Source organism: Sciurus vulgaris, assembly GCF_902686455.1.
Source record: "Sciurus vulgaris genome assembly, chromosome: 4".
In the NCBI taxonomy this organism is placed as follows: domain Eukaryota; kingdom Metazoa; phylum Chordata; class Mammalia; order Rodentia; family Sciuridae; genus Sciurus; species Sciurus vulgaris.
In genome coordinates, this window is record NC_136464.1 from 185,363,338 (window position 1) to 185,378,904 (window position 15,567).

The 15,567-nt window shown below is 45.1% G+C and overlaps 1 protein-coding gene across 8 annotated transcripts in view; it reads left to right on the forward strand.

The window, feature by feature from the left end:
- ARHGEF7 (Rho guanine nucleotide exchange factor 7) overlaps positions 1 to 15,567 on the forward strand; it is a 129,162-nt gene that overhangs the window by 63,731 nt on the left and 49,864 nt on the right. For 5 of the 8 annotated variants that reach the window (XM_079138295.1, XM_079138289.1, XM_079138291.1 and 2 more), the window contains exons 3-5: positions 5,052 to 5,136; positions 8,135 to 8,265; positions 11,110 to 11,311. In XM_079138295.1, coding sequence (XP_078994421.1) covers positions 5,052 to 5,136; positions 8,135 to 8,265; positions 11,110 to 11,311 — 418 coding nt within the window. Of the gene's footprint in view, positions 1 to 2,839; positions 2,928 to 5,051; positions 5,137 to 8,134; positions 8,266 to 11,109; positions 11,312 to 15,567 lie in introns of those variants that run through there. The other 3 variants (XM_079138290.1, XM_079138292.1, XM_079138293.1) reach the window with 3 other exon arrangements.

Below are 15,567 nucleotides of genomic sequence, written 5' to 3' on the forward strand. Positions count from 1 at the left end.
GAGACTAAGTGAAATAAGGCGGTCCCCAAAACTCAAAGGTAGAATATTTCCTCTAACATGTGGAATCTAATTCAAAATAAGGAGAGCAGAGGATAAAAAAAGAATAGAAGAAAGAAGGATGGAGTAGACAAAGGGGAATGAAGGGGACAATGAATCTGACCTTTCTTGTGTATGTATGTAAATATACCATAGTGAATCTCATTATCATGTATATCCACAAGACACTGATTATAAAAAACTATAAATAAATAGGAAAGATCAGTCAAGTAGAAGGAAGGGAAAGTGGGGAGAGAGGAGGAGAGGAGAAGAGGAAGTACTGGGGACTAATTAGAACAAATAATATTCCATTGCTTTTATAATTTTGTCAAAATGAATCCTATTGCCAGCTATAGCTAAAAAGAACAAATAAAAAAGTAATATGTATATAGAATATTTTCTGTGTATTATATAAATGCTTCCAGTGAGATTTGGCATAGCACCCTGTAATCAAATTCATTTGTATAATAAAATATATTAAATATACTTAGACAAAGCTGTGTTAGTTTAGGTTAGGTTTTGCTGCCAAGTCAATTCAGGCCATGTCAAAGTCTTCCATCAAATGAGTCTTCCCATTCTACCCCAAAAATGGATTTTAAAACTTAGGAAAATTCAAATTATAAATCAGAGTGTATGGATCTGCAGTTAGTCATTCAAGATCATGTAAAGGAATAATAGTGTTAAAGCTTCTGCTGACACCGAGACTCGCCTAGAGAATTCAGCATCACCCGTGATGTGGGCCTTCACATGAGCCCGTTAGGTGAAATCCAAGTCAAGGAGAACCAAGAAAGAGGGCCTGGTCTTGGAGCAGAAGTGTGTGGAAGCAAGGGAAAGCAGAGGAAAGTGTGTCTGTCACAGAGACGCAGGAGTGGCTTCTGTGAGCCCTGGCTCTGAGCACTTCAGCACAGGTGCTTCAGCCACAGAGGGGAAGCCGGAGGTGCAGGTCCACTTCTACATCTGGCTCCACAGGAGGCAGCCTACAGTGAGCTTTCTGCATCATGGTCAGGCAATCAAAGTATTGCTTCTTTGGCTATGAAATCTCTTTAGGAAGAGAAAGCACAATTCTGCAGTCATCAGCAAGTCCCTGATGTCACGTTATTAATGGAGATTAAGGCACGAGCTCTTGCTGTCAGCTCCAAGCATTGTACCCTGGAGTACAATGCCTGCAGTCTCCACATGCAGCTCAGCATCACTTTTCTAGAAGCTCCTTAGTCAGTCCCATTGGTGCTGCTGACAAAGGACCCTGGCCAGCTCCATGGGGCTGCAGTGGTCTCCAGAGCTCTGTGCTGGGCATCTTGGACCAGGGATATTGCACCTTTTTCCTCCAAGTTGCGCCCAAGTCTTCTCATATTTTTCAAAGTAATTGTGGCAGAACCTAGTCATTGGTATGTCAGTCTGCTTGGGCTGCCCCTTTTCCCATGTGCGAGGACTTCACAGGTGGGGTGGCCCTCATGCACCTCTCCTTTGCCGCTTATTCCTGTTGGGTGAGCAGCCTGAGCCTGGAGGGGTCAGTGGCTTGTGTTGACTCAGGACACGCAGTTGGCAGAGCTGACCCTCTCGGGGGTCCCACCTCATAGATTGCTCCTCGCAGGACCTTGTCCTCCACCCACAGCCTGCTGCTTTGTGACATGTCCTCTCCTGTCCTCCAGACAAGAGAAGACAGGAACTTTCAGAAAGTTCCTGTCTTGTGTGTTCTACTTGGAGTATTCAGTTCTCTTATGCCCTGGTTTCTGGGTGGTTTGGTATTTGCTGTATTTCATTGTGCGATACTGCTTCTACTCATAATAAATGTTCAAAATAAAATACAAACAATACACTTAATCTTATGAACTTTTTGGTGGAAAATTGGTAGGATAATTTTATTTTGGGAATATTGGATTATTCTATGGCACATTTAATTCACTCAAATCTAAAGTAAGAGTGAGTTTTTATTGTACCCCCAGTGGATAGACTGTAAAAGGTACTAGGTCTTTGGAGTTCACTTTTCTATGTCCCTGTGGCCCCTGTGCTGAAGTGGGAAGAGGTGGTATGCATGTCCTGGCTTTGTGAGCCTGCCACTTGGCAGGACTCCTGATGACATTTCTTGTCTCACCAGGGAGGTGCTTCTCACCCCTGGCCATGCATCAGAGTCACTTAGAGATTGTTAACATTCTGATTTCTGGGTCCCTCCCGTCAGATTCTACTCACATTGTTCTGGGAGGTCACTCGGACATCTTGCTCTTCTGGAGTCCCCTGGGAGATCCTCATGTGCAGCTTGTAGTATGTCCACTTCCCCAGATGTCACCAAAGAAGGCTAGTGACTGTGGAATGGTACTCTTGTTTCCTTCTATGTTTATACCTTGCTTTTTCAAGAGTGAACTCTGTTGCTTTTCAGAGCCCCCAGCAGTTAGGGTGGGAGGGAGGCCTGTAGGGTCAAGACTGCACATCTATTCATCTTGTCTCAGTCTCTGAATGGCCTCAGAACAGTTCACTGTGTTCTGTGTATAGTGATCGGTGATCCTCATGAACATGCATGTTTCTCTAAAAGTTCTAGTGAGACTTTGCTCTTGTTCCCCTCCTACGTGTTTCTCTGTTTTTAGATTTTTCTGTTTCTGCTTTTTGTTGAGCAGATTCCTCTTTCAGGGAATGTTCTGTAGTCTTCTTAGTGGCTTACCAGCTTAGGATGTGCTCTCAGTGGTGCTTGTCTCATCCTATTGTCTTGGCTTCCTGTGAATGTGGAGTGTGTTTATGGAGTGCTGACGTCACACTTAAAGCCCATTGGTGGCTTCAGCCAGTCAGGTGCTTCCTGATGTCCAAGTGGGAAAGATGCATAGTCCTGCAATAACAGGAAGCTTCACATTTCTACATCCTGTTGTTCTGGGTTTGTTTCTTGCCGCCTTGCCATAATGAAGGTTAGTGGACATTTCTATGGTTTCTTCTGTTAGAGTACCACAGCTTAAATTTTCCAGGCTCGAGAATTAAGCTGTGGAGCTGAAGGGATTCACTTTACCTGCTTAGCATTTTACAGCAAGGGAACTGTTTTGTATATAAAGGAAACTGAGGCCTGTTAAGGTTAATACTTAAAAAGGTGCACCTTAACCCATATTTGCCGCTTGAACAGCCTTAGATAGAGCTCTCCCTGGTGTTGGACTGCTTCTTAATCATGGGGATCACAGCACATGGATTGACTCCCGTGTTCAAGATGGCTCGGAAGGGTCTGTTTTCAGGAGGACCCTGGCTTCATGAGACCCATATCAGAGATGGGATACGCAGTTGTGTTTACAGCTGGCTTGTTAGGGTTTGTGGGTCCATTTGATTTTTCTTCTCTTGAGCTTCAGTGCACTGTGCTTTCAGCCTCTTTCTGATTGTCTTAGTGACTTGGCTTGTCTCCCACAGCATTTTTCCATCTTCTCAGTCTTCTTTTATTTGTTTGTGTTTGAATAAACATGCCTCATAACTCTTTTTTATTCATTTCAAAAATTGTGGGCCGAAGACCATTAGCTGGAGGTGATTTTTGTGTAAGACAGCAGTTTGCAATCAGATTTGGAATTGAATTGCACTTCTTAGCATCTCTTGATTTGAACTTCATTCACAGTGACATTGAGCACCCAGTGGCTGGTGGATGGATTGGAGGACCTATCTCACTAGGTGTTAGGAGACGTGCAGTGGCTTCTATAGATTTTACACTCCAGGGTGAACTCTGACTGCAAAACTATTCCTATGACAGATGTTATGGGGGAGCCTGTTGGGGGTTCATCAAGACTGTCCAGGCAGGGCTTCTTCAGGAAGTAAGATGAGTAAGACTTAGCCAGGAAGGAGGTGGGTGGGGAGGCAGGAAGTAGGGGAGGAGAAGGGAGTTCCTGATAGGTCTCTGAGTGTCCTTGAGAGGGAGAGGCTGAACCCAGGGAAGGGCAGAGGTGCCAGGTGGACCAGTTCATTCTGGTCAGTGGGTCAGATGTTAAACATAACATTCAAAGTATGTTAATATGACTTTCATTTTGTTTTGTAAATATACCTTTGTTGTTGGCACCTCTGAAAGACTTTTTTCCCATAATTTTTCTAGGACAGAGTGGTGGATCACTTGACTAATAAAATAGTTTTTATATAAGGTTGCTTAATGATCAGAAATGACAGGTAGTCCTTAGTCAGTATTTGGAAAGAGCTGTGTGTTTTAATACATCTGTGCATGCACACATACACACACTTATTCACACTCACAAACCCCACAGACTGTACCCAGCTCTCTATATCCAGGCCATCTCTATGCTTTCTGTCTCCTAACTCTGGGTGAGTGGTGCATGGGTGCATTTGTGCGCGTGCTGCTCACTCATGTGCATGCCTGCTGTCTCCAACTGCCCCGCCCCCCCCACACACTCTCTGCAGACTCCAGCTGTCTACATGCAGGTGAGCTCATGCACTTTCTCTGGCAACTCCACGTGGGTGGTGTGAAGTGCCTGTCCATAGGATGTGACCATTTCCCTCAGGGCCCCAGGTCTCTAGACAGCTCTGGATTTGAGGAGGTGCCAGACAGTCCTGATTCTGGCCAGGTCTCTGCCTGATGAGTCTCTGCTTTGTCCCTTCTGTGTGATCTGCTCTCTTTCCTTGTACTGTCACATTCTCTGTGCTTGCTCACATCTGCATTTTCCTTTTGCTCCTGTTGGTTTTGGAATCAGCTGTCTCTTGCCATCTTTTCTGTGCTGGGAAGGAACATCTGGAATATACCTTACCCAGCAGCCTCTGTGTACTCCAGGGAGAGAGGGCTGCAAGCCACCAATGAGCCTGCCCTGGGTGGATGAGGGAGCATGGCTGGGTGCTGGTGGGTAGGCAGGCAGCTGGTCCTCATCCAAGGGTTTGGACTGCACCCCATGCAGGAATTCTAGTCCTTTCCCAGAGGCCTGCTCTTGAATGTTGTGCTTCCTCCTGAGATTTTAGGCCAAGAATCCCATGTGTGCTCTCATGTTGCTGGGAGAACTTGTTGATCCTCCATCCAACACAAGACTCAGTACTAATTCTGCTTGTTTAATTTTTCCTTTCAGACATTTGATGCAAATGATTTGTATCAGGGGCAGAATTTTAACAAGGTCCTCAGTTCCTTAGTGACTCTAAATAAAGTAACAGCAGGTAAGACTCTGTTTTATTAAATTTGAGGGGGGTGGGAATACTAAAGGGTGAAGGGCTTTCATTTTCTGTTAGTAAGGCAAAATGAGCATTATTCAACTTAAGAAATGAGTGTCTACTGCTTTGCCTGTGTGTTCCTTTTGCTGCTATAATTCTGCTGTTCTGAGCACTTGGGCTTCAGTTCCTGTACTAGGATTCCTCCTTTGAGGGACTGGCTTCTGAGCCACTTGCCAGCCCATGTTTGCTCTGAGTCCTGTCTGGAAGCCATTCTCTGTCTGAGCCTGGGTCAAAGCAAGGCTCCTGTGTGCAGTAGAGGTGAGGCTGGACTGGCACAGAGCACTGCCCCCAGAGCAGGTTGCCTTCATTGAAATGTGGCTGCATCTTCAGGGTTTTGCCTCTGAGATTGAAAGTCGAGTATCTCTTAGGGATGTTCAGATGGAAATGTCTAGGAAAACAGTCTAGGAACAGGAATCATTAAGATTGTCTCATCATTGAATAACATATTGCAAATGAGTATTTGGCCCTTTTTATTGGTTGATTTAATAGACAATGAAGCAATCCTCTGTCCCTTTGTGGTCAGAATTGTAGCTTTAATGTGAACAAACAATAAGGAAGAAAATTAGTTACATGAAGTTGATTGAGATGTAGCTCACACCAGAATTTAATACAAGAGACCCTGCCCGAGATCTTGGAAAGTGTGGCAGGTTGCTATATCCACCTACCAGCGGCTCAAACACAGTCCCTAGTCAAGTGAGATTGTTTTGGTTGGTGATGGACTGCATGTGCAACAGTGTGTGTACCGTGTGGTCTAAGGGTGCAGGAGACTGTATCCCTCGGTCCATGCCAGCATACTGTGGTGTTTACATAGTGACAGGATCTCCCTCCTGACAGTGCAGTCTTGACAGTGTAGCCCCGTCACTAAGGGACACGCAACTGTGCTTATCTGCCTCAGAGTTGTGAATGTTGATTTTATGATCATTGTAGGTCTCTGTGGCAGACAGGGATAGGGGCTGCTAAATGAAATCTACAGGTAATCATCAGTTGGAGCCCACCGACCATGTTGCCTCGGGCGTTCCGTCCGCGTTTGAGTTGGAGGTGCTGCTCAGTAATATGGAGGTTAGCAGGCAGAGTGTGGAGAGGTGCTGGGGAGCTGCAGTCCATGCTGGGTTGTCTGCTTGTCAGTGGCCCAGGTCTGAGGCATCGAGATCTTCAGAAAAACAATGGAGGTGTAAAAAAGCTGGGACACTTGCCACTGTTTCTTTTACCCCCACCACCTACAAAAGTATTTCCTGTGTATTGATGTCATTGGATCTGCATTGCATATAAAATATGTAGTGCTTTTCCTAATACAGTCATATTTGGACGTTAGGAGATAAACCTGCTGCTTTTTAGCTTTTAGTCAATGTTAGTGACTACTCAGACCACAAGAACTTGTAACTTTTCTGTTTGTTGGTTTCTTGCTCTTGTTTTTTTTGTTTTGATGTCAGTGTGATGGAATTAACTATGTCTTTTTAGTTCTCAATTTTAAACACTTGCCTGAACAGCAGGATGATTGCAGCTGCCACATTTTTGGGAAACTTCTACCATCATTTTCCTTCTGTTTTTGTCACTTAATGAAAATCATGTGTGTCCTCAAGGCATTTAGATGAATTTTTGCCTCTTAGTTGGACAGAAGAATTGGTGATGGGGAGTGAGAGGAGTCAGGATGCCTTGGTCACAGTGAGAATTCTCTTGAAGGCCAGGACAGGTTAGCACTGTGTAGTTAGACCCACAGGCAGGATCTAGGGAAATGTCCTCTGTGACTGGTTTTGTGCTTGTGGGGGGCGGGGATGGTGTTTAGGCCTTTGTCTTCTCAAGTAGAAAGTACTCCATGGAGATCACACCTGGCCCTACAAGTGTAGGGCACCTTTGAGAGGGAACTTCAGTATAGTGTCCCACACTTCTGGCTGTGGAGCCAGCAGCAGCATAAAGGTAGGATCTGGTGGGAGGGCTGACCTGGTTCCTCTGCAGTTCTGGCTGCCCTCAGCCAGCTTGTCCTTGAGAAGATGGTGGACCCTGTGTTGCTGTAACCTGAGTGTGCCAAGAGCAGCTACAGCTCTGGGCTTTTCTGTGACAGTCTTCAGACTTTTGGAAGTCAACAGCTAATTCAGAATTTTTATTAGACAACATGTAAGCCAATCCAAACAAATTTGCCTGAAAAGATGGGCTGGGGGGGATCATCAGTATAGGGTACTTTGTGGAAGGATCCCAGGTGGCTTTAGGACAGGGTGAGGCATATGCATCTTGAAAAGTGTTTTTCCTAGTAAACTTTTTGCACCATCATTTTCCTTGATTTCCAAATCAAATCACTTCTAAGAAGCTGGGCCGCTGACATTGACTTGTTGGTTGGCCTGTTGTGATGGCGATCCAGAGTGGAGAGGAGCCCATTAATTCCTGCTGGCTTTGATCCTCAACAGCCGGGCAAGGCGAGTAGAGTATGTGCAGCTTGCTCTTGAGGAGATGATAATCAGAAGGGTCTCTGGCCAGAAAACGCACAAGGATTTTCTGTTGGTCACAACGAGAAGAGTTCTTTTTGTTGCAGAATAATTCTTGTTGTTCACTGTATGGTACATAATCTTGGACAAGTGGCGGATGTGGTGTGTGTGTTCGAGAGAGAGAACTGGGTTGTTTTCAACTAGGGAGTTGAATTTGAGAAGCTTGTTTTTCAGGTGAAGGGAAAGTATTAAAAACTTGTAAAACATTTCATGAACTTTTAAAAAGTTATACTAGAGAAGAACTGATGAGGAGTCATCTTCAGATGGTTTCTGGAGAGGTAATTGGGGATGAATGCGAGTCATTTATGGGACAAAGAATCTGCTCTTTGTTTACTGTATAAATGGCCTGCTTTATTGTGGTATTCGGTGTGTCCCTCTGCTGGCCCAGTTTTAGAGCCAGCGTGTGGCAAGGGAACATGGTGTCAGGCATTCTCAGCGCTCTCTCCCTGTGTGCATGACCTTTTCAGACATTGGACTAGGGAGCGACTCTGTATGTGCTCGGCCCTCTTCGCATCGGATAAAGTCTTTTGACTCCCTGGGATCCCAGTCTTCACACAGTCGGACTTCAAAATTGTTCCAGGGCCAATACCGAAGTTTGGTAAGTTTGAGAGGTTTTGTTATTTAAATTCCAGTGCATTTGGGAATGTGAGAGTGTATGAATTTGTCTGGAAAGATACTTGTGCTCCTGCTAACAGAGTGTTAAAACAGCTGAGAGGTATTTGACCTTGTCTCCATTGCTTTTGCAGCCTGATTTTGCATTTGTCCTTCCCAGATCCTTCAGATAGTATGCTCAATGAGTGCTTTCAGAAAACTTGTTTACTGGGGTTATATTAAGATTGATAACTCTGCTTGCGTGGAGAGGTGTGTACTTTAACATATTTCCCTCACACAGTGCTTTCTCACCTGCTATGCACAGATGCACAGAAGCATGAGAAGAAGAAATGTGTGTGTGGAAGAACTTAGCTGTTCAAAGGAGAGACGGTTCTAACCCAAGAAGCTGAAGGTGGCCTTTTCCTCTTCCTGAAAGCATGCCTTTAGAACTTTCCATGGCTGCTCAGGACACAGGGAAAGGAACTTAGGTGGAGAGTCGCCTTGGGAAGGGAAGTAGAACTTGTTCATAAATGCTCTGGGCACAGGCTGTAACAGTGTCTGGAGATGTACAGGGGAAGGCAGAGCATGGGACTGGGCGAGTCGGCAGGGAGGGCGCAGGTCCTGCTGCCTCCATCAGGCCCTGCTGTCTGGGGGGCCTCCTGGGGCTGGCAGTTCATGATTTGCTAAAGAGACATAAATTTTTGTTTCTCTTTGGAAGCATAAAGTAATCTTACAATGAGAGTCATGAGAGGCCGCATCCTCAGAGATTTCATGGACCCCACTTCCTTCTGCTAACAGAAAGGAGATTGTGAGGTTTGCTAATGGTGATCCTCAAGAAGTTCATTTGGACAGAGTTGTATTTTGTAGTTGGAAGTAACTTTGAGTGTCACTCAAGGAATAGGGTTAAAAACAAAAAGATACCAGAGAAATGTTGTTTTTACATGTTCCTAAGTGTTTTGAAGTGAAACTTACTCTTGTCCCTATGTTTGCCCTTGGAGAAGGCTGTCCTGGGGTCTGCATCTGCACCTCACTGCCTGGTTTGCCTGTACCAGGCTGCTCTTCCGTTTTCTTCGTGGCCTCTCTTCTGCGGCCCTCCTAGTCCTCATGGGTCTGGGTATTCATAGGATGTGATGCTGGAGGAATTTTGTAGAGTACCCTTGTGAGCATTATGATTCCAAATTAAGGAGAAATATTTAAACTACTTGAAATATTTTAAGTTAGCTTTATAAGATATATGAGGACAATGTAAGAGAAAGCAGCATACTTTCAGTAAAAAAAAAAAAAAAAAAAAAAAAAAATGCTGTGTTACTCTTTCAACCATGGCAATTTTCATTTGGGTTTTTCCTTTTTTTATGGAGCAAAGGAGGACTGGTCAAATGTATGATATTAAGTCAAGTTAGATAAAGGTTGATAATGAATGCTATTGAGATCATAATTAGGATTAACATTCCATTAGCTGGAGAAATCGTTAGTTACACTAGGAGTGAAAGGGGTCTTTCTGTGGCTGCTGGTACACATTCTGATCGGCTGCTGGTGAGCTGGCTTCTCCTGCATCTGACATGGCAGACTTCTCTACATGCTAAGTGAGAGTGACTCTTTCTTTGCTGTCTCCTGGGCACAGTCTATCCTGGTCCTCTGCTTGCTGTCTCCTGGACATGGTCTCAGGTGTGGTCTCTCCTGGCCCTCTGCTTGCTGCCTCCTAGGTGCTGGGGCTCCCTCTCCTGTCTTTGCTGATGTGGCCACAGGACTTTTTGCCCAGTACCTGTTGACACCATGGTGCATATGGAATGGGCTTGCCCCTGGTGGTGGGGCCCAAGAGAACACTGCATGGTTTTCATTGGTGCCTTGAGGAGGTTGCATTCGGTGTCAGGGGCCTGGGAATAGTCTCCAAGGACCCCCTGGGCTGGCCCCTTAAACACTCCTGGGGCAGTGAGATTGGGCGTCTCTAGGAATTTTATTTTTTTCTGTGGATTTTCATTGATGGATTTGGATTGCCAGCCTCTCCAGAGCCTAGTCCAGGATCTATGGAGACAGGAAGAAACTCAGTAGTCTGCTTTCCTTTTCCTGCCTTCCAGAGACCTTGAAAGTATGTAGTGTCTCAGAAAAAAATGCAGTTTTTGTGTGGGGGGGGGGAAGAAATAAATGTATTTGACAATACTCAGTATTGGTGAAAATTTGACAAAAGAACTCTTCAGATATGGTTGGTGGGCATGTTGCTTGGTCTGAATGTGGAGAACCTTTTTGAAGGACAATATAGAAATTTGTATTAACGTTTAACACATATTAGTATGTGTTCTCTTACCAGAATTTATTATATGGGCCAATTTACAGTTATGTTCAGAGATGGACATTCAGGCACTTTTAATGTAGCCTTGTTTTGCAAGACAGAAATACTGTATGTAGTATATAAAAATACTAGAAATAATCTAAAGGCTCATTGTTGGATTAAAAATGGCACAGTCATGTAGTATAGAATTATGCAGTTAGGGTTCTAAGTATTGCTGGAAAAATGACTGCAGAATGCTGACTTCACCTAGGTGTTGGAGTAGTATGCACACTGATTCCTTCTAAACGTGTGTGAATGTGTATCAGTTTGTGCATGTTTAGCAGTGGCAGGATGAGACCTTCAAGCTCTGGAGAGGGTCTACTCTGGGGCTGGGACCAAATGGCGAGCAAGGTGCACTGGGAGAGATGGAATACTTGTTTCTTTAGACATTTTCCTGCTCTTTGAATGTTTTGGGCATTTATAATAGTATTTTGACTGCCTTTATAAAATAGTCTTTTTTATTTTTAATGGAGTGGACTGTATCTCATGTAATTTTCTTCCCACTCCTTCCCTCCTGTTTTTTAGGACATGACTGATAACAGCAACCATCAGCTGATAGTGAGAGCCAAGTTCAATTTCCAGCAGACCAATGAAGACGAGCTGTCCTTCACAAAGGGTGATGTCATCCACGTCACCCGAGTGGAGGAAGGAGGCTGGTGGGAGGGCACACATAACGGCAGGACTGGCTGGTTCCCCAGCAACTATGTGCGTGAGATCAAGCCAAGTGGTAAGTGGCCGAGCCTGAAGTAGTGCTAGCGCTGACTGCTGTTTTTGCGGATGAGAAAGCCGGAGTGAGCGCACTTAGCATCCGGAGTGCTGCTGTCCAGGAGAGCCTGTGAATTTCCTCTGGTTGTGGATGATGTTTTTGTTCAGTGGAATCCCTAGCATCAGGGTTCTGGGACAAAGGGCTCCCTGGTTATAACCTAGCTTTGCATTCCATCCTGACATTTTCCATATACCAAGGGTGTGTGGAAATATCTCAAATGTGTTAGGGTTCTCTCCTCCCTTTCTGCAGGCACTGGGGGTTGAACTCAGGGCATTGTACAGGTAGGTGAGTGCTCCACCCGAGTTACATCCCTAGCCCTTTTTATATTTTACTTTTGGCCAGGCCGGCCTCAAGTTTGAGCTCTTCCTACCTAAGCTAGCTGAGGAGCTGGGGTTACAGGCGTGCACCTCCATGCCCGCTTAGTTTTTTTTTTTTTTTTTTAATCTGAGGTAGCATCTCACTACCTTGCCCAAGCCTGTTCCTGAACTCCCAAGTGATTCTCCTGCCTCAGCCTTCCAGGTACAGCTGGGACTGCAGGTGTGTACCACTGTGCAGTTTCACTTTTGTGTTAGATGTACTCTCTTTTTTAGGGCTGGTGTCAGGGCTTGGAATTTGTGATATGCAGGCTTTTATCTGTGGGTACTTTGCCAGTCATCTACTTATAGATAATTTCTGCTATTTATATCAGTAATAGTATTTTAAAACGTATTGCTTTCCTTGTGTTTTCTGTATCTTTTTGATTTTTTTTTTCCCCCCGACTGTTCAAAACTGACCTCTCAGAGGCTGCTATTGTTTTGAGAGGGAGTGGTGGTCTTTGGCATAGTGTCATCGCTACTTAGCTGTGATTCACAGTGGTGGAGTTGAGTACCGTCTGAGGCTTGTGGTCTGATCCACTCACTAGGGAGTGGCTGTGAACATCGCAGTCGTTTGTGAAGCCAGTGACTGGAGTGCTCACACATCGTGTTCGGGAGGCGTAGTGGTGGTGTTTTCCTGAGACAGATGTTGCTTGGCCACACTTCAGGCCATGGGCCAGTGTGGAGGATTGAGAAGGAGCTCTGTAGAGACTTCTGGGCAGTGCTGGCCTTCAAGGAGCTTGCAGCAAACTGCCTACACATACGTAGATTTTGTTTTGTGTTGAGCTTGGTTATAGGTGCTCTTGTGAGAGGTAAAGGTTTGCAATGAGATTTCAGAAAGAGGGTCAGAAAGGGGCTGAATGTGGGAGGGTAGGGAGAGAGGGGTATGATATTTGTTCAAAGAGTCTCATTTAACGTTGTGCATTATTCCTGCTATTTGGAAAGTAGTGTACTGTGCTGCTTCTCTGATTGCCTGGGGAGAGATGATTTACTGAACTGGCTGGAGAACAGGGAGTGTGGAAGGGGCCTAGTGTGGAGCCCAGGCTGTGTGCTGGGGCGGAGGTGGGTGACTGGGTGGGGCTCAACTGCAGATGTTTCACATGGAAAGGACTAATCTGTGCTTGTCCAGGTCTCTTGGTGGGGCTGCTTTGCTGCAGCATGGGTGGGCACTCGGTGCTTGCATGGAGTGGTCATTGCTGCTATTTTATTTTTCAATGTAACAAGAAAAAATGATTTATATATGTAAAAATGAGAATTTGATATTAAAATATTTTCTCAACATTGACCTCAGAAAACTTAGTGCTTTTGTTACTGGGGCCAAGGCTAGAGGCCTGAATCTGGGATCCCATTTGACTGGATTCGGTTGTCTGTCTACATTAGGAATGAGAGCAAAACAGTATAAAAAGGAAAAGTGAATTTAATCACAGCTTTACCAGACCTGTATCACAGGTTACTGGAGAAAACATTGATGTAGAAGAGAGGCTGAGAAATACACATCTGTCTGGCTGTGGCCTGCAGTGAGCCTGCCTGGCAGTTCTGGTTTTTGTACCCTCTGGTGTCAGGGCCAGGGATTTGGGGGCATTTCCAGCTCCTGTTCTCAGCAGGAGATGGGATGATTGCCTGTGGGAAGCAGGATGGAGAAGACAGCTTGAAGATCAGTTAGCAGGAAATGACTGGGACTGAGGAAAACCTTTTTGAGGCTCATTGAAGATTCCTGATTTTAAGGGTTCCTGTTAACTCCTCAGTAAGGCAATGACCAGCTGTGAGTTGCAAAGTTCTCTGGTTTGGGGTTTACTGTTCATTCGTGTACATGTGTGTTTCTAACATGTATCTCGCCATTCTGTCCATTTCTGTGTAATTCCATAGCATTCGGCACGTTCACGTTTTTGCGTAACCGGCCTCCCCAAGTGTCTTGTCTTCCTGATCTGAGGCTCTGGCCCCAGGGAGCACTGATGCCCTGCTTCCCTCCCCAGCCCTGGCACCAGCCACTCTGCTTTGTGTCTCCAAAACTGAGCAACTCAGATAAGAGAATCATACTGTATCTTTCTTTCTTTTTTCTTTCTTTTTTTTGGTACTGAAGGATTGAATTTAGGGGTGCTTAACCATTGGAACCATATCCCCAGACCTTTTTTTTTTATATTTAATTTAGAGATAGGGTCTAGCTGAGTTGCTAAGTACCTTGCTAAGTTGCTGAATCTGGCTTTGAACTTGGGATTCTCCTGCCTCAGCCTCCCGAGCTGCTGGGATTACAGGCATGCGCGACTGTGCCAAGCTGTTTCTTTCTTTTCTGACTTGTTTCACTGAGTGTAAGGTGCTCAAGGCCATCTGTGTTGTAGCATGTGTCAGAATTCCCTTTTCCTCATGTGCATTTCCTTTGCTTGTTTGCTGATGGGTACTTGGGTACTTTGGGTACCTCTGGGTTGCGGTGGGCAGTGTTGCAGGTGTGTATAACTGGTCATGTCCTTGCTTTCACATATGTTAGGTACAGATGCTCCTTGGCTTTTGATGGGGTTGCATCTTAGGTAAACCATTGTAAGTTACAATATGGTAAGCCACCTAACCTGCTGAACCTCATGGTGTAGCCTAACCCACTTTAGACATGCTTAGGACACTTTCACCAGCCTGCAGGTAGGAGAAGAGAGGGGAGATTATAGCATACATTGTTATCCTGGGGAAAGACTGGAATTCTTGGGCACCTTCCTATTGAAAGTTATTGCTTTCACACCATCATAAAGTCAAATAATGGTATGTTGAACTTTCCTAGGGTCAGAAGCCATCAGGATGTACCAAGAAATGTAACAGCAGTGCAGGTGGAAATTGCTTGCTTCATTTTTGAGACCTGCCACGCACTTTTCCCATTCTTGTACTTTCTCTCGTTCCCAGTAGCAGTGTGTGAGTGCAGCTTCTCCACACCCTTCCAATTACCATTTTCAGTAACAGCCATCCTGTTGGTTGTGAGACGGTATCTTATTGTTGAGATTTTTATAGTAAATAATAAGCCACATTTTTCATTTTTACCATAAAATCAACTTGGCCAAGAGTTTTTGGCTGCTTCTTCTTTGGTTCCTATACAGTGTTTTTTATATGTGTCCTCAGTCCTTATCATAACCCCAGAAGACAAGTATTGTTGGGATAATAAAGTGGTTGGGAACACATAAATGGCAACCTTTAGAAGAGTTGCTGTTCATTGTGTGGAACTAACTGACACAGTAGGCCAAGGTGTTGGACATGTGGTTTGGTCTGTGACTCAGCTGGACATCCAGACCAAGCTGTGAGCCCAGCCAGCCCCAGCCTGTGAGGAGTTCCTTCTCCTGGGCCACTAGTGGGAGGGACACCAGGGTAAGGTACTCATGGAGCTGGTGTGTGGGCAAACCTTTGGGGAGGACCTGGCTCAGTGGGAAGCAGTTGTTCACTCTGTTCTTTCAGCTAGCCATGTGGCTTTCTTCAGTTTTTACATTGACTACTCTTTTTTTTTGGTTTTTTTTTTTTTTGTGGTACTGGGGATCAAACTCAGGGCCTTGTGCTTGCAAGGCAAGCACTCTACCAGCTGAGCTATCTCCCCAGCCCCATGACTACTCTTAAACATTGCTTCTTTATAATTTTGAATCCATAGTAGGCTGCAGATGAAGGAAGTGTCCAGGTATTTCTCCTGTGGCTTTTTCAGTTAATGCAGCATTAAGAAATGACACTGAGGGTGGGTTTGTGGGTCTCAGAGTCCTGGGATGTCTTGTGGGCTTGATTTTCAAATAGATTTGAATGCCCTCACTTTGTGGGTAGCTGTTTGCTCTACAGCATGTGGTAACTCATTCAGGTAGCAGGCGCATGCCCTGCACGTGTTGCTTGCAGGCCCCACCTTGGGAATGG